The following is an 18,570-nucleotide window of genomic DNA, read 5'->3' as shown; positions in this document are numbered from 1 at the left end:
GCAGACAGACTGAGGATCACAGCTGGAGTGGGCCCCATTGAGCAATGAGATTCGTGCTGAGCTGAATGTGTCTGCCACGGGCAGACATAAGTAGTTTGCCTGCGGACACTTGATGCACACACACGGGATCTCCCAATCAGAACATATTATGTGAGGGAAGAATCTATTTACAGCAAGAGAAAAAAAAGAACCTAAATGTCAGTGAACTGGGGAGAAATAGTATATAGAGGTATATCCATGTAATTGAGTGCTAAAAGGCAATAAGAGGAAATACTGGTGCTACCTACAATGTGTATGGACTTCAGAACATGAAACTCTGGGCTTGGGAAGGCTGCTAGGTGTGACTATATACAATTCCATTTATTTGAAATGTCTAAAATAGGTCAGTCTATGAGCAGAATATAGGTTAGTGATTGCCAGAAGATGAAGAGATAAGGAAGTGGAAAACAATTGCCTTTTCTTTTAAGAGTGACTTTCCCCCTAAACTTGATTGCAGTCTCAGATCCACAGTTCTCCCACCTCATCTCACATGTATGCAGTATATGTCAACAAAGGTTTTGGTGTTTTTTAAAAAATATTTTGTTTTTGAGACAGGAACGTATGTATTTCTTACTGGCCTCAAACATACTATGTAGCACAAGAATGAATTTAAACTTAAGAAAAAATATTTTTTTTATGAGTATGAAGGTTTTGCCTACAGGTATGTAAGCGCACTGTTTGTGCCTTGTGCCTGAGAACACTCGAAGAGGATGCCGGATTCCCTGGAACTGGAGTTATGAACAGCTGCCAGGTGATATTTAGGTGTGGAAATCGAATCTGGGTCTTCTGGAAGAGTAAAAAAAATGCTTTCACTTCAGAGTCATCTCTCCGGCACCTGCTTTTTAGTTTCTAAATTTTATCAGGAGATAACGGTCATGGTTGTACAGTACAAATATCCTTGTACTTAATGCCAGTACATGGTTAAAGTGACTAATTTATACACACATAAATATACACAAGTATACGCACATAGACATACATATGGTAACGAAAAGTGCAATCAATCCTACTTGTAAAAGCTTAAGATGGTTCAGGAAGACTGCGCCAGGATCTTGTAGGGAGGAAAATGAGTTAGTTCTACCAACTATGGACCATTATGAGGGAAGAGGGATGGATCTGTGAAAGAGAAAATCAGGAGGAGGACAATGGCTGAAGTCAAGATCTGACCTCTGCGGTAAGGTAGAGGGCCAAAAACTTGGTCATATTCAGGAGCGTCTGATGGCGCTGAAAGAGTAGATTTTACACAACAATGCATAGATAGACCTACGGAAATGATCAAGAGCATGGCTGAAGTTTGGCCAAAGACTTGGCATGTTTCTCAGAACAACAAAAACTAAAAAAAAGTAGAGGCAAACCACCACCCCACAATACTAGATTAGACACGGGCATCCCTCCGTAGAGGAACCGGCTGCCAAGAAAGCGGAAACCATGCCCTCACGGACCGCTGAGTGCAGCGCAGCCCCCCGCACCCTAGGGCAGCACCGGTGGCGGTAACCTAGCCTGAGGCGTGCTCGCGTCCTCACCACGCAGGCGCGCGGGACAAGCGTTCGAGAGGCGGTAACCACGCCTGCGGCTCGCCCGCGTCCTCACCGCGCATGCGCGCGGGGCAAACGTGCGCCTGCGCAGCAGCGATAGACAACGTCAGTGCGTACGTCCGCAGGTTCCGGGGCGCGGGAGGGCACTGGTGCTGCGAGGAGTCGCCGGCGGTCGGGCCGCGTGGGCTCTCACGAGGTTAGAGGTTGCCGGGTGTGGCCCCGTGGGGCTGGGGCCGCCGGGGTATGGTCCCCGTGGAGACGGAGGTGCAGGGGTGCGGTCCCGGTGCGAGCCGAGGCCCGGTGTAGGCCCCGAGCCCCGACTGGAGGTTCGCGGGTGACGGTGGCCTGCGGGGTTCGCGGGGGGGGGGGAACCTCGGCGGAGAGTCTGGGACCCCGGTGGGGTCGCGGTCTCACAGCTCTCTGCACCCGCAGGCAGCTCGCGGCTTCCGGCCGCGCAGGCCCGCTCAAGATGTCGTACATGCTCCCGCATCTGCACAATGGCTGGCAGGTAGACCAGGCCATCCTGTCGGAGGAGGACCGCGTGGTCGTCATTCGTTTCGGACACGACTGGGACCCCACTTGCATGAAGATGGACGAGGTTCTGTACAGCATCGCCGAAAAGGTAACGCATGGTGCAGTATTCGTTCTGCTGGGCCCTGTGGCGCGGTTTGGACGCGAGATGGAAGCCTGAGCCCCGTGTTCCATGCAGACCCATTGACCCACAGAGAGAGATAGACAGGGTTCATTAACACGCACGGAAATGGTCAATTTCTTAAACTTTGAAGAGATTTATGATTTTCCTCTAAAGTAAGTGACTCATTGTGATGATTTTTTTTAATTTTTTTTTTTTTTGGTGATGATTGAGGAAGAAAATTGTGCTGAGATAGGTCTTGTATGTAATCGAGACGGACTTTGAATTCATTACCGTTCAGCGGCAGCCTCTTAGAGTATTGGGATTACAGGCGTGCACCACTGTGGACCCCGATAGAGGTGGTTTTTTTTTCCTTCTTTTTTTTTTTAAGAATTTGCTAGAACCAGTGCAGTGAGTGGCACAAGCATTTTTTACCCTTAGCACTCTGGAATCTGAGGTAGACTGATCTGAGTTCCAGGCAGTCAGGACATAAGACCTAGTCTAAACAAAAAGAAAGAAAGAAAAGAAAAAAGAAGAGTTCCTGTGTTGTGTGCGTATAGTGAACAAGCTTTGCCAGAGTGTTGGAACTTACCTAAGTACCTTAGTTTAACAGGATTGCTCCTTTCTTGGCTCTTTATTTGTTGTGTTTATAAACCAGAACTTCTAGGTTAATGTGGTAAACTTTTTAACCTTTTTTTCTTCCTTTTGGGGGAGAGAGGGAGAAAAAGGATTTATTGTGTAGCCCAGACTGATCTTGAACTTTCATTCTCTGTGCCTCAACACAAGCCCTGGGACTTGGAGGCATGACCCTCCAAAGCACTTTGGTTAGGTTTACTCTCTTTCTGTGAATTCCTTTAGACAATTTTAGGATGACTTACTTAGGCTTTTGTAGCATAACAACAGGGCAAATGGCAAAGATGGTAAAGTAATGTTTAATGATACTGTTCAATAAGTAATTTCAATCTTCTTTTGTTTTCTTTCATAGTTGTTTTTGTGAGGCAGGGCCTCCATAAGTAGCTCTGGAACTTGTCTACCTGCTTCTTCCTCCACCTCCCAGGGCTAGGATTGAAGGCCACCATGCCTAGCCCGAGAGTTTGTTTTCATGAAGAGTAAATGCTAATAGAAGTGATGGAACTCGGTTCCCTCACAGATGCTAACATAAGCTAGCTTCAAGTAATTCCTACCTCCCAAATGGCTTTTCCGTAGCATTACTTCATTTATTTGTGCTGCAAGTGAAGCCAGGGCCTCTTTGGAGTCAGACAGGAGTGAGTGTGTGTAAGAAAGGCAATGTTATTTCGCCTTCCGTTGGTTGGTTTCTGCTTTCGGACTTAGGAGAGAATAGTCGAGGACAGTGGCACATTCAGTTGTCACATGTTTCTTTGGGAGTACTTCTGTTTTTTGGGGCGTTTTTTTTTTTTGTTGTTGTTGTTGTTGTTGTTTTTTTTTGGTTTTTTTTTTTTTTTTTTTTTTTGGTTTTTCGAGACAGGGTTTCTCTGTGGTTTTGGAGCCTGTCCTGGACTAGCTCTTGTAGACCAAGCTGAACTCCCAGAGATCCGCCTGCCTCTGCCTCTCGAGTGCTGGGATTAAAGGCATGCACCACCACCGCCCGGCCCTGGGAGTACTTCTGAAGAGAGTCTCAGGAACTCTTTTGGTCTGGGCTGAGGCCCAGGAAGCCTTGTTAAAGAGGGTCCCAGGGAATTCAGGAACCTCTCAGTGGAAATTCAACTCAGGGCAGCAGTACTTCTCAGCCATCCCTGCCCTGCTCCTCTTGGACGCGAGGAACCTGAGGGTGTGGCTGGAGTGAGACGGTAGCATTTTTCTCCCGTGCTGGCTGTCTTGCCGGTCAGGTCCGAGGTAAGAATGAGGTGGTTGGATCCCTTACATCAACAGATGCTGAAGCAGCACTAAAAGCAGGTTTGCTCTGTTGAGTCTGTTAGTCGGGGAAGGAGGTGGGGTTTCCTGTCAGGGTGCCTAGGTATCATGCTTGGCCTTCCCCAGCTAAGAACTTTGGCCAGACTTGTTGTCTTCTTTTCTCACTGTGCTGTGTCAGGTGCAGATGGCAACTGTCAGTTCTGCTAGACTTGTGTTCTGTTTTGTAATGGGCTTGTTAGTCTCATTTAAAAAAATTTTTTTTTTAGTCTTTTAAATTGCTTTTTCGTTTGTCCAAAGTCGTTTTGTTTTGTTTTTCAAGACAAGGTTTCTCTAGCTGTTTTGGAACTCTCTGTAGACCAGAACTGGCCTCAGACTCACAGAGATCCACCAGCCTCTGCTGGGATTAAAGGCATGTGCAACCACTGCCGGGTCTTGATTACATTCTTAATAACTTCCCCACTTTTCCCTTTAGTAAAACTTTATGGTGCTGGCATGCTAGGCAGGTGGGCTATGTCCCTCAGCTTCCTTTTCCATTTTGTGTGTGTGCCTGTGCACGCACATGCTCAGTGCTCGCGCACAGGCCTGCAGATAGTAGCCCAAGACCTTGTTAACAGGGATCCTCAGTCCTTCTTCTACCTCATTGTCCATTGAGGCAGGGTCTTTCCTGAAAACTAGAGCTTGCCAATAAGGCTAGTCTTGCTAGCCAGCTTGCCCTAGGGATCCCCTATCTTTATCTGACTAGAATTACAGATAGGCCGCCGTACCTTCTTGGTATTTGTGTGAGTTTCTGGGGTGATCTGAACTTGGGCCCTGCAAGCTCTTTAACCACCAAGCAATCTCTTCCATATCCTTAATAAACCTTTAATACTGTGATTTAGTATGGTTACTAAAAATGTAACTTAAAGGGAGCTGGAGAGATGACTCAGAGGTTAGGGGTACTGGCTGTTTTTCCAAAGGTCCTGAGTTCAATTCCCAGCAACCACATGTGCAATGAGATCTGGTGCCCTCTTCTGGCCTGCAGACATACAGCAGGCAGAACACTGTGCAAAATAAAGCGTAATTTAAAATAAATTAAAAAGACTATTAAATGTTTTACTTTCATAGTATAATAGCAAAATAGAAATTCATATTTCTGGAACCTGGGGGAACATAAATTTTTGAAATTAAAGATTTTAGTATAAAGAACAATATAACTATTTAAAAATCTCCCTCCGCAGAAATGGAAGATAGTGGGAGATCTTTCTCATCTTGTGTGAAGATATCCCAGCTGTTTTAAAGTGAGTAAAAGTCTGTGGTCAGGCTGGACTTGAGTGTCCCATGTCTCCAGTGTGCTTCTCTTGCATGGCCCACCTCCACCTCATGCTGGGCTAGTTTCAAGTTAAAGAAGAAAGCTAGGAAGAAAGGTGGTAGGGAGCAGATACTTCAAGCTCTGGAGCTTGCTGAGTGAGCTCTGTAAAGCTGGTACATGTGACTCTTTCCTGTACCTGTGATCTTTTCCCGTGGGGTAGGAATATGCTTTGTCACAAAAGTGCTCTGGGCATCATTCCTTCATACTGTCTTATAGTGAGACAGTTTATGTGTTAAAAAGTCCATACAAATGGCATTTAAAATATCTTTAGGGATATATTGACGTGTGTTATATTCGGAAAGAGACACATATTGTGGCTGGTGAGCAGCAGATGGTGACATTGCCACACAGGAACCCACATCAGTGAAAGAAAGCACCGACTGATTCCACACATGTGCCATGGCATGTCTGTACCACATACACACACATCGTGAATACTAATGCATACATGATACAACTTTAGAGAGCTGTACAAGACCAATAATATTTATAGAGCTTGGGGCTGGAGAGATGGCTCAGAAGTTAAGAGCATTGCCTGCTTTTCCAAAGGTCCTGAGTTCAATTCCCAGCAACCACGTGGTGGCTCACAACCATCTGTAATGGGGTTTGGTGCCCTCTTCTGGCCTGCAGACATACACACAGACAGAATATTGTATACATAATAAATAAATAAATAAATAAATATTAAAAAATATTTATAGAGCTTTTAAAGAATACCATTGAGAGCTTGTCTTCTGCATGACAGTGATTATTAAGTTAGCTGATCTTTGGAAGTCGGTACTTGGCTTCATGAGGAGTCTCAGACCAGCAGAGTGTGCACTGTGGTGTTACTGTGGGGCTTGTGAAGGATTTCCCTGGCTCAGATACATGCTTGTTAGGACGCACATACAAATGATACCCTGAGTTTATGGAATTTTTTTAAAGCTCCATAATTTGTGATAAATGCATATACTGGGCGTATGCAAAGCAATATTTTTCCCTTTTATTTTTAGATTTTCAAAATTTTTCTTGGAGGAAAAAAGTCATGGGCATCTATTTTAATCTCAGTTTTATATAAAACATGGGTGAAAATTTTAGTGACCTGCAGACTGATAACTGAGTGACGGTAGCAGGAGAAGCAGTGTTGCTGAGTCTTTCCCAGCCCACGTGAGAGCAAGGGCCAGAGGCCGAGCAGCCCCTGTTTTGAGATACTTTGCACACACTGCTGTTGTGGGCAGAATCCAAGAAGGTGCAGGAGTTAGCAGGGAGCTCAGGAGGTCTGGTGCTGTGCTAGGACTTTCACCTAATTGTCACAAGAGTATATATAGCCTCATAGGCAGAGACCCTGTCCTCACTAAAGGAATTTCAGTCCTTGACAAGACCCTAAATGAGAGCCTCTGCAAGCACACGTACAAAATTAGATTATGTAGTTACCCAGGACTCTGTTGAATCCATAGTCTTCAAAGATACATTGATAATGACAGTGCTGTGTTACTTGAGTGTTGAAATACGCTTTGTGTCAATTCCTCGAGGCAAACGGTGTTGGTGTCGCTTGTGCTCCTGGCATCCTCTGTGGTTCTCGAGCCCGACAGGCCTATCTGCTACCAATATGAACATCCGCCGTGCTCGGCCCGATGATCTGATGAACATGCAGCATTGCAACCTGCTGTGCCTGCCCGAGAACTACCAGATGAAGTACTACTTCTACCATGGCCTCTCTTGGCCCCAGCTCTCCTACATTGCTGAGGATGAGGATGGCAAGATCGTGGGCTATGTCCTGGCCAAGATGGAGGAGGACCCCGATGATGTCCCTCATGGACACATCACCTCACTGGCTGTGAAACGTTCCCACCGGCGCCTCGGCCTGGCCCAGAAGCTGATGGACCAGGCCTCACGGGCCATGATCGAGAACTTCAGCGCCAAGTATGTATCCCTGCATGTGAGGAAGAGCAACAGGGCGGCCCTGCACCTTTATTCCAACACCCTGAACTTCCAGGTTAGTGAGGTGGAGCCCAAGTACTATGCAGATGGAGAAGATGCGTACGCCATGAAACGAGACCTCTCCCAGATGGCGGAGGAGCTGAGACGGCAGCTGGTGCTGAAGAAGGGCAGATACGTGGTTCTGGGTTCCAAGGAGAATCAGGGCAGCACACTTCCTGGTTCTGAAGAGGCCTGTCAGCAGAACCTGGCTGGAGATGACAGTGGCAGTGACAGCAAAGACAGCGCTGATGTTCAAGACAGCTTGCAAGACTTGGATTCCACCTCCTAGAGCCCGCTCAAGCATTGTAGGTTCTTGCATTTTAGCCACAGTTTTCTTGGGAACCCTGGCTTTGCTCTGCAGTATCTACTCTGGAGTCACCACAGTGACCCAAATGGCTTCTCATTGTCAGCGCTTAGCATCAGCCTTCCACATAGCCTAATCATGAAGGCACTCCAGGACACAGAAGCTGCTGTGCAGGAGCCAAGGAACTTTGAGGACTGCCATGGCAGCACCATCCTTGGCTTCTCCCATGCTGCCGGCTGCTGTATTCGGTCTGCAGTTGTCCTGTACTGATTGTGTGTATGCTGTAGGGTTTTGCCTAGAATGCCAAACAGGAAGTGGTGATAACTCAGGAAACTCCCCAGCTTTCAGCGTTTGCCATTATTTGGGTTTTCATTTTTGAATAAGCAGGACCATCGGTAGTCCTTATGCCCTCTGCCTCTGTCTGGTGGAAGTTACCTACTCTTGCCTTCTATGGAAACTGCCCATGCCCTGCCCTCCCTCTTTGAAGAAGACTGTTCCCTTTTGGTGGGAGGAGATAGGTGTTGGACTGCTGCACAAGCAGAATTTGTAGATCTTAAGTAAAGGACAAGCAGAAATCAAATTGTAATCTCTGACCCCCCCCCCCCAATAAAAATATTAAAAAGGGATGCACGTTTGTTGTGAGAATTCATTAGTTAATCTTGAATTAGTCTCTTTTTGATCCCAAGGCCGCCTCAAGGTGGAGGTGACAAATCCACCCTTAGGGGTTTTCGGTTGCTTTCAAAGTTGTGAGACACAGGAAGGCAAAAGTCACTGGATGTCACTGTCTTCATTTCTGGCTGACTTGTTATTTCCTTGTTCAGTGACTTAAGGTTTTGCGTAAATCAGCATCTAGTGTGGAAAATTGTGTAAGGTTGTTGAATTAGAATTTGTGTATTTATAAAACAGGTGAGGTTTTCATTTTTGAGAGGACATGGTTCTGCTTACCAGTTTCTATTTTTATTTGGGACATTAGAGAGTCTAGATGTCAAAGTAATCCCCACTCTGAAAGGTATTGTGACCTTTCATTGCATTAGCTGTTAATACTGTGGAAGGCAGGGGCAGTCTTCACTATTGATCGTTTATTTTAACTTGGTTGTAGTGCACATGAAGTGTAGAGTGTCTCTGTGACAGGGCTCTGGCAGGCTAAGCAGTGTGGTGACAGTGACATACCCCTTTGATCCCAGGACTCTGAAGCTAGAGGCAGACAGATCTTGAGTTCCAAGCCAGTTGATGTGCAGAGCGAGTTCTGGGCCAGCTGGGACTACACAATAAGACCTAGTCTTAAAAAAGAGAACTTGTGAATGTCTTAACCTCTTCTCAGGGCTCTCTAGGACCCTGTAGAATGGAGGGAAGGCTGAAGACACTTCCCACTTGCCTAGCCATCGTTTTCCTGCCTTGTCTCTTCCTGACCTCAGCTTTGGTGCAACTTCTCCCTGGTTTGCCTTCATCTGTGAATGCCCAGGAGCCAGTCACAGCTTTTTATTGCTGGCTGACTTAAGTGTGCAGTGACCTCCGCACAGGTGCCTCCTTTTTGGCTGGGTTTTAGTGTTTGAGATTCTGGTGTGGGCCTCACACACACTAAGCCTTGGATCTGTTAAGGCCTTTCATACTAACACTGAAGCCCCAGCATTAACACCACCTGCGACAAGGTGAAATTCCTCAAGCCAGCCTCAGGTGCACCCCAAGCCTTGGAGCCATTACCCCATGCTTATTGTTCTCAAACTCATTTGTAACAACTGGACTTGGATACCTCATGAGCCCAGCCCTTGCAGATTGGCTGAGAAGAGTTCCTAATTTTGCTTTACCTTCCAGGAGCTAGATGATGGGATTAAGCTGTTCTTTTGTGTCTTTTGTCTTTTTCTCCTTGCCACACCCCCACCTGATGGAGGAAGGTCATTGGCTAATAAAGGAACTGCCTTGGCCCATATTATTGGTTAGGACATAGGTAGGTGGAGTAAACAGAACAGAATGCCGGGAGGAAGAGGGAGTGAGCTCAGACTCCGCAGCTCTCCTCTCCTGAGCAGACGCTTCAGAGAGACGCCATGCCCCAGCTCCGACCCAGGACGGACATAGGCTAGAATCTTCCCGGTAAGACCGGCGCTACACAGATGATTAGAAATGGGCTAAATTAATATGTGAGAATTAGCCTAGAAGAGGCTAGATAGGAATGGGCCAAAGCAGTGTTTAAATGAATACAGTGTCCATGTAATTATTTCGGGTAAAGCTAGCCGGGCAGGCGGCTGGGGTGTTGGGGACGCAACCCCGCTGCCGCCCATATTACTACAAATGGCGCCCAACGTGGGGCTAACTTGAGTCCACAGAAAGCCTGAGAAAGCTTGGGAAAGAGTAAAGCATGTTTTCTTGATTGTGACAATTTCTCAGGTCTACTCTGCTTGCTAGAGGCAAGCAAGCGCCTCATCTAAGAGAGGCTTCCTGACTCAGCTTTAGCTGCAAAGCCTGCAGCTCATTAAGAGGTCCTGCCATGAAACACTTAAACGGTGTTGACAAAAAGCTGAACACATGCTTTTCGGTTTTCAGCCGTAGCAGGAAAAAAGCTGCGCTGTTTAAAAATGCCGGCTTTCTGGGCCATTTGGTTTTCCTAGGTAGGTTTTTCTGTAGTCCTGGGTGGCCTGGAACTCACTCTACAGACCAGGATGTCCTTGAACACAGAGATCTGCTTGCCTCTGCCTCCCACCTGGCTGTGACTTTGTCTCTTTGTCTCCTTGGGCAAAGCGCTCTCTACCTTCTCAAGCGGAACAATTTCTTCCTGACACAGCTCAGGAAGTCTGGTCCAGAGGCGTTTGGGACAGACCTGGGTCCAGTTTCAGCTCTGCTCTTTTCTAAGGGTTTTGGTGCGACATCATCCTTTTGAGCCTTGATTTATTTGTATGTGAAACACTGCAAGGTTGCCAAGACTGTTGAAGTTAGAATTTGAGTGACAAGTGCCTTGCGTATAGTAGGTTTTTAGACATTCTTGAGCCAGTCTGCCCTGAAGTGTTTGCTAGGTCCTTATAGTAGGTGTGTTTGATGTGAAGTCTTTATCCAGTGATGATGGACTAAACTAAACATGAAGACACAGGAGAAACATGTCTTCAAACAGGGTGGCATTTGTTCAGGTGCTCTCCCTGGTGACGAAATGCCCCCATATTTTTTGTTGTTGTTGTTTGTTTGTTTGTTTTATTTTGTTTTTCGAGACAGGGTTTCTCTGTAGCTTTGGAGCCTGTCTTGGCACTAGCTCTTGTAGACCAGGCTGGCCTCGAACTCACAGAGATCCGCTTGCCTCTGCCTCCCTAGTGCTGGGAGTAAAGGTGTGCGCCACCACCGCCCGGCATGCCCCCGTATTTAAATGGCTGTGTGGTTGGTATTTAACCGTATGTGTTGATCCTGAGCAAGTGGAAGAGAAAATGGAATGTAGTTCCACTACTAAGCTCATTCTGTAGCCTCAGCTTTTGTGGTGAACTATTTTATTTTTAAATAAAACCAGATTAGAGTGTGTTTATTCTGAAAGCTGAGTCCTGGTGACCTGGCTAATGGTTTCAACATAGGTATGATGTTCAGTGAGATATGAAATACGTTCAGTAAGAATGAGATCCAGCTGAGGTGTGTGTGATGTCTGGAGGCACAATGCTAAGGGTTTCTGAAGCGACTGATAGAAAAGCACACTTCCCTTGTGCACCATGGTGTGCAGGTGGTGGTGTACACACGTCCTCCATGGACCATGGCATGACACGTACACAGCACATACTCCTTATGGGCCATGATGTGTAGACAGTGGAGCATACATGCGCAGGGTACTGTGTTTAAGATCTCCACCAAAGCTGAAGACAAGTGGCGTCTTAAGTGTCAGTCTGTGGCTTCGTAGTAGTAGATTTAATATCCTTACCAGTATTCAAAGAATCCCCAACAGTGGCGTGCAGTGAGTGCCTGTCACGCTGTGGTGTTCTCCAGCCGGCCTTTGTGCTGTCACTGCAGCAGCTCCCAGATGCCATGTTGCTCACCTCCATTTTCTAAACCGGATTTCAGGGTGGGGTTCTTTGTGGTTCTGTTAATCCAATCCAGGGCTTTGCTTTTGCTAGATAAGTGCTCCGCCACTGACCTACATTCTCAGCTGATAAGTTGAGGGTTTGTTTTCTGTAGGTGGCTTAGTGGGGGAACACACTGGGGACAGAAGCTAGGGCCTTCCACATGTAGCAAACACCGCCCATCTGGTAGCTTTGAAGAATGATAGTCATTAAAAGATGGGCACAGTGGTGCATGCCTGCCCTCTCAGAACTCGGAAGCTGAGGCAAGAAGATCACGAGTTCAGGGCCTGCTTGTGCTTCCCTGAGTTCAAGTGAATTCAAGACCAATTAGGGAAATTTAGTGAGACCCTATTTCAGAATTAGAACTAGAAAACGCAAGAGATAAAGTTCATTGGCAATATGCTTGCCCAGCGGGCATGGGGCCCTGGGCTCAGTCACCAGTGCCACAAGAGGAACAAAGCACTCACGTGCTCCTAGCCGAGTGAGGGGAGTGCACGCCTGTAATCCCTGCACCCCAGAGGCCAAAGCAGAAGGATCACAGCTTCAGGGTCCCCTTGGACTACAGAGCAAATTTGAGGTCATCCTGGGCTGTATAATAATAATATATCTCAGACAAACCCAAAGCATACAGGATATGAAAAATCCTGTTCGGTATGTGCTGTGTGTTTCACAGCACGAATGTGGCCAGAGCACAACTTGGGGAAAGTTGGTTCTCTTTATCAACCCTGGTGATGAGTGGGGTGACAGATGTCACAGCCAGATCGGGTGACAGATGTCACAGCCAGATCGTCCTCACATCCGGTTCACTTTATCGTGTGTGTTGCAGGGTCCTGAGGTTTTTGGGCTTGATAAGAGCCCTTAACTGTTGAGCACGCCTAGTCTTCATCTAAGGAAAGTGGATACCAAGTCAACAAGATTGACTTTCAGGAATGTTAAAACAATTTAGGAAAGAACGTGGAATCGGGCTTGGGTATACACTCTTGTATACCTGGTGCCAGCTCGTGACTTACTGTCTCTGAGGAACCTTTTAAGGTTCTTGTGAAGATAAAATGAGACAGTATTTTCAAGAATAGGTTTGTGTGTAGCAAGATGACCTAATAGCAGGTAGAAAATATTCGCCCCATAAACCTGATGACCTGAGTTCAATCCTCAGGACATCACCGTGGTGAAAGAAGACCCTAGCTCCTAAAGTCCTCTGACCTCCTCATGCATGCTGTGGCCCCCATCCCTGCACACAGACCCATGCTAATAAAGTGTTTTAAAGGAAGAATGGAAAATAGGAAAGTAGTTTGGCTTGTTGATTGGTGCCACTCCTGGTAAGGGTGACCTGTCGTCACTGGTGTCCTTGGCTTGTATATACGTCTCCAGTCCCCACGTTTCCCAGTGGTCGTCATGTAAACTTGTCCCTATTAACAGAGAGCAGTGGTGGACTTGACCCTCTTCCTGGAGTCACTTCTCAATTCGGGTTAGAAAGGAAGAGTCCTGGGCACAGTTCACTGTGGCATCGCGTTTAGGTGTGCCTTTATAGAATGCACAGAGCATTTTTAAGGAACAAATCACACTCTGTGTTTAAGGCAGTTTTAAGATTTATCCTTAGGAAATGGTCAAATATGTACATAAATTTAAAGGTGAATTTATTGATACTCGTAGAATTTCAGGAAGAAAATAACCAAAGAATGCTAAAATATGGTATCACTGTTTGATGGGATTAGGCAGCTAAAAAGCAATCTTTGGTGAAGGCAAAGATATGGCTCGATTAGAATGCTCGCCTAGCATGCACGGAACCCAGGTTCCAAGTCCAGGTGTGATTCCAGCTTGTAATCTTAGCCCTCAGCACTCAGGCAGGAGGACCAGAAGTTTAAGGTCATCCTTAGCTACATGTCAAGTTGAGTTCAGCTTGTCTTAAAGATAGATAGATAGATAGAGAGAGAGAGAGAGAGAGAGAGAGAGAGAGAGAGAGAGAGAGAGAGAGAGAGAGATGGATGCTGACTGGGCAGTAGTGGCGCATGCCTTTAATTCCAGCACTCGGGAGGCAGAGACAGATAGATCTCTGTGAGTTCAAGACCAGCCAGGTCTACAGAGTGAATTCCAGGACAGGCCCCAAGGCTACAGAGAAACCCTGTCTCAAAAAAAGAAAAGAAAAAAATAAAAGTCTTTGGAAATTTATGTGAGAATGCCTGTAATTGAAGCAGGCCATAGATACAGTATAATCATTTTATTAAATGGTATAGTTTTAGAATATACCTAAGAAAAGGTGGGGCAGAAATATTCACAGCAGTTGTCTCTGAGTGAAATTTAAGATGATTTTAGTTTCATGTATTTTTTTAAATTTTTTCCAAACTGATAAGTTTGAACTAGAAAATTCCTCAAAATTATAGAAAATTTTGCTGTGGGATAGTAACTGTCAGTGTTTGCAAGCATTGAAGCAAAAACAATTGAGACGGAATGGTTGAATTTTATAAGGATGTTTAGAGCATGTTTAATTCATGTAACGATATTTGTCAAAGTACAAACATACAAATGCGTGTGGTTCGGTAGGCGAGAAACTTGGCAATGTCAGAGCTGTAAGTAGCACCAGGACCCTGGCAGTGTCCGCGGTTTTCCTGTCGGCTCTACGGACAAGTATTTAATAAAGGTTTGAAAAATGCCCAGTTACACAGAATCTTGTTTTTGCTTTAATTTGCCTTTATGAAATGAAAGCCAATTTGATCTTTTATTTTAATTTTAAAATCTCTTTCTAGGTTAAAAATTTCGCAGTTATTTATCTTGTGGATATTACGGAAGTGCCTGACTTCAACAAGATGTATGAGTTGTACGACCCATGTACTGTCATGTTTTTCTTCAGGTATGTTCTCTTCATCTGGCTCCTTATGGAATACTGTTGGTGTGGAAGTTTGGTGGGACAGAGTCTTCCGAGCTCAGTTGTGCAGTTTTGCCACAAGGCAGTGAATGTGAATCTTTTAAATGATTTCGCAGTAGCAATTCCAGGTTTAACATTCACTCAGGAACAGATTACATATTGAAATACTGTGCAGAAACTGGTGTGAAGTATAATTAAATGGAAGACATTCTTGCATGCATTTCCAATGACTTCAAATAAATAAGTTGGTATATAGTCACAGATCTCCAAAAGCTGTGTCCAGATTGCTAAGCAGGGTTATGTGCTTCATCTTATACAGAGACTTAGCAGTGTAAGCTGGCTCTCATTTATGACCTTACAGTTCTGGAAATAAGCAGGGCCAGCTGATTCCCTGCCAGGCCTGACTTGTAGGCTGCATAATTGTCTAGAGGCCCTTCTGGGTGTCTAAGGTTTCTTGCTGCTTCTTGCTTGCTTGCTGCCCTGCTCTTAAAGGCTCCTCCACCAGGAGGAGGCAGCATCCATTGCCTGTCACAGTGAGTCCTTTTTCTAAAGATTTATTTATTTATTATATAAAGTGTTGTATCTGCATGTATGTCTTCAGCCAGAAGAGGGCAGCAGATCTCATTACAGATGGTTGTGAGCCATCAAGTGGTTGCTGGTACTTGAACTCAGGACCTTTGGAAGAGCACAATGCTTCTTAACCTCTAAGCCATTTTCCCCACCCCACAGTGAGTCCTTTTTGTTCTGTCCTGATTTCTGGCTTCACCTCTCAAGGAGTGTTATGTTCACCTTTGTCATCAGGATAATCTCCTTTTTAAAGCCAGCTGCTGAGGAGCTTGGTGCACATCTGGAATGTGCACATATACGCAGTGTTCCATGCCAGAGTCACAGGCAAGAAGAGGTTCTGCAGTCACAGGGTCACGGGGAAGTATCATAGGATTTTCCCTGCTACTCCTGGAGATTGCCATCCTTCCCATAAGCAAAGCAGGACTGTCTCCAGGGTTCCCAAGGACCCCTGAGACCCCATCCCCAGAACTCATTGTCCTCATTGTCCAGATCACTCGAGTCAGCGTGGCCTGAGTTCTGTGGAGTAGGCACAGCTCCCCTTTATCTGTGCCTCTGTGAAGCTGAGACCTAAGGAGGCCTCCAGCAGTTCTGGTTCAGAGGAAATGGGTGGGAACACGTCCCCTCCCCCCAGACACACACCCAATAGGGCTACACAAACTTTTTAGGTAATATGGCTTGCTATTACCCTCCTACCTGTGTTTTTCTTCTGGGAACGGGTCTGACCAAGTCTCCTTCTGATTGGTGTTTGTAACTGAACAAGTCGTTCAGCTTCTTGCAGCCACAATGGGGGCTTCTCTTCTCTCCACAGTCCTTTCTGACCTCACAGTTTGAAGGTGCAGAGGGGCGGTGTCCCAGCTTCAGATGCCTCCTGTAGACCAGGAAAGCCACCCACACCTGGGAGACACCCACTTTGTCTCCTGTGTCTGAGTGCTCTGAACTATGGTCATTCCAGGCCTCACTCAGCACGAGTTCTGATGGCCATGCCCTTGGCCTTTTTCTGTGCCACATGTTTAGCTGCCATTGCAGACTCCTAGGGGGTGGGGCCTGTCCTCTAAAGGTTCTCTGTTTCCCAGTCCCAGCAGGCAAGGCATGTAAGGTCACCATCCTCACCTCACAGTTACAGGGCTTGTGGTAAATCTGTACCAAGTTCCTGTAAGCAAAACATGCAAAGGTTACATATTGCCTTTTCAGGAAAATTAGTGCAACTCTTTGAAAAACTACTTATCTTTCCAAGTGATAGAACCATCTTTTGGCCTTTATAGTCTTAAGATACGAATGCACAATTTCAGGGCACAGTGGTGCACGCCTTCAATCCAGCACTTAGGAGGCAGAGCCAGGCGAATCTCTGAGTTTGAGGCCAGCCTGGTCTATATAGTAATTTCCAGGACAGTCAGAGCTATGTAGAGAAACCCTGTTCAAAAATCTAAATTATAGCCGGGCGATGGTGGCGCACGCCTTTAATCCCAACACTCGGGAGGCAGAGGCAGGCGGATTTCTGTGAGTTCGAGACCAGCCTGGTCTACAGAGCTAGTTCCAGGACAGACTCCAAAGCCACAGAGAAACCCTGTCTCGAAAAAACCAAAAAAAAAAAATCTTAAATATATATATATATATATATATATATATATATATATATATATATATATGAATGCATAGGAGATACAGCAGAGTGCAGGAGGAGTGTGTGACTGCCGATGGCATTTCTAGGGAATAATATTTAGTGTTTTTATTTTATTTGGCTTTTTACTGTGGTCTCTTTGGTTTGTGCCTTTAAATGACATTGTAGGAGCTTGGAACAGCAGGGAGAACGGGCTTGTTTGTGGAAGTCTCTTGTGAGCATTGCTGCTCCTTTCTCTTTCAGAAACAAACATATCATGATTGATCTGGGCACTGGCAACAACAACAAGATCAACTGGGCCATGGAAGACAAGCAAGAAATGGTTGACATCATAGAGACTGTGTACCGTGGCGCCCGCAAAGGCCGGGGTCTGGTGGTGTCCCCCAAGGACTACTCTACAAAGTACAGATACTGAGCACTGCCCTCACAGGCTGTGCAGAGGATCTGGGGACCCCTCCATGTAGAAATACTCAGCTCTTCAAAGCCTTTGGGAAGGGCCTGCAGCAGAACATGGCTAGAGGCTGGAGGATCCTTGAGATGAGGGTTGTGGGGCCTTAACTAGCTGAAGCAAATAAACGTGCAGTGGGGAACAGTCGGTCGCTGCTGTGTGATTTACTGACTGTAAATGTCTTTACTCTTTTCTTTTTTTTGGGGGTGGGAGTGGGGGTTGGGGTTTTTTTTCCATCCAGTCCTGGAACTCGCTCCGTAGACCAGGCTGGCCTCAAACTCACAGAGATCCACCTACCTTTGCCTCCCGAGTGCTGGGATTAAAGACATGTGCCACCACCACCCAGCAGATGTCTTTACTCTTGAAGTGAAACCCAGGGTCGAGTGGTTGCTAGGGTTGTTGGAACAAAGTACCACAGACTGGGTAGCTTCAACAAAGACCCTCCTGCTTCAAGGTGAATCTGAGGTCAAGGTGTTCTGGGGTCCATTTGAGGCCGTGGGCCTCTGTCCTCGCCCTTGGCTCTGGAGGTTCCTGGAAATCTCTGCTGGCCCTTAGATTGAGGATACTTTGCCCCAGTCTTTGCATTGTCTTGACAAGCTTTCTTGTGTGTGTATGTCTCAAATACCCCTAGTTATGAGAACACCAGTCACACTGCCCAAGTCACACCCCCTTCTGTATAACCTTATCTTGACTCATTACACATGATAACCACTCCAAATACAATCATGGTCTGAGATACTGGGTTTAGACATCAGTATATGAATTTCGAGGTGACAAACCCACAGCAGGATCCAGTCTTTTTTTTTTTTTTTTTTTTTTTAGTTTTTCGAGACAGGGTTTCTCTGTAGCTTTGGAGCCTGTCCTGGCACTAGCTCATGTAGACCAGGCTGGCCTCGAACTCACAGAGATCCGCCTGCCTCTGCCTCCAGAGTGCTGGGATTAAAGGCCTGCGCCACCACCGCCTGGCCAGGATCCAGTCTTAATCTTACTCCGCACAGAAAATAGCGCAGTGAGCCAGGTGGGTGTGACACACTCCTGCACTCCAGCTGAGACAGGAAGACAGCAAGTCAGGCCAGCCTGCAGAGCTCGTCTCAAAACACACGCACAGTGACCATTGGTGGAAGCCTCCCTGTCCTGTGAGTAGTGTTCCACTCCTCAGACCATGTCCATATATATCAAGCTTCTATGGAGGTAGGATCCTCATTCCACCCTGGGGAAGGCCCCTCGTCTACATCAGTTTCCTCTTGTTTCTTCTCTTCCCTGGCGATGTCCTGGATCTTCCCTGTCACCTCTCTGAACACATCCTCAGAAGAGAAAGGAGCTGACCTTACTGACAAGCTCCTCCCTGACTCAGGCAGGCCTCTGTA

The 18,570-nt window shown here is 46.3% G+C and overlaps 2 protein-coding genes across 6 annotated transcripts; both read left to right on the top strand.

Annotated features, from left to right (window-relative positions):
* The first annotated feature begins 1,665 nt into the window (after window positions 1-1,665).
* On the top strand, window positions 1,666-17,347 carry Txnl4a (thioredoxin like 4A). Of its 5 annotated transcripts, none has more exons than XM_075968194.1 (4): window positions 1,666-1,770; window positions 2,007-2,196; window positions 14,452-14,555; window positions 16,999-17,347. In XM_075968194.1, exons 2-4 carry the CDS (start codon window positions 2,044-2,046, stop codon window positions 17,168-17,170), a joined length of 429 nt encoding a protein of 142 aa, XP_075824309.1. In that variant the 5' UTR covers window positions 1,666-1,770; window positions 2,007-2,043; the 3' UTR covers window positions 17,171-17,347. The 5 variants fall into 5 exon arrangements, with proteins under 5 accessions (XP_075824309.1, XP_075824313.1, XP_075824314.1 ...); XM_075968198.1 differs by lacking the exon at window positions 16,999-17,347 and adding an exon at window positions 5,295-5,354; XM_075968199.1 differs by lacking the exons at window positions 14,452-14,555; window positions 16,999-17,347 and adding exons at window positions 5,295-5,354; window positions 6,937-8,314.
* Window positions 7,014-8,314, top strand: LOC142847552 (N-alpha-acetyltransferase 11-like). The gene has a single exon (XM_075968193.1). The coding sequence runs from the start codon at window positions 7,014-7,016 to the stop codon at window positions 7,671-7,673; it is 660 nt and encodes a 219-aa protein (XP_075824308.1). The 3' UTR covers window positions 7,674-8,314.
* Window positions 17,348-18,570: the final 1,223 nt, after the last annotated feature.

Source organism: Microtus pennsylvanicus, chromosome 4, assembly GCF_037038515.1.
Source record: "Microtus pennsylvanicus isolate mMicPen1 chromosome 4, mMicPen1.hap1, whole genome shotgun sequence".
Classification (NCBI taxonomy): domain Eukaryota; kingdom Metazoa; phylum Chordata; class Mammalia; order Rodentia; family Cricetidae; genus Microtus; species Microtus pennsylvanicus.
This window is presented reverse-complemented; position numbering and strand designations above follow the sequence as displayed.

Bases quoted from the DNA above. Each gene is read 5' to 3' on its own strand.
- Txnl4a (XM_075968194.1), top strand. From the start codon at position 2,044: ATGTCGTACATGCTCCCGCATCTGCACAATGGCTGGCAGGTAGACCAG. The intron at 2,197-14,451 runs GTAACGCATGGT...ATCTCTTTCTAG, and splicing joins TGTACAGCATCGCCGAAAAG to GTTAAAAATTTCGCAGTTAT. The intron at 14,556-16,998 runs GTATGTTCTCTT...TTTCTCTTTCAG, and splicing joins ACTGTCATGTTTTTCTTCAG to AAACAAACATATCATGATTG.
- LOC142847552 (XM_075968193.1), top strand. From the start codon at position 7,014: ATGAACATCCGCCGTGCTCGGCCCGATGATCTGATGAACATGCAGCAT.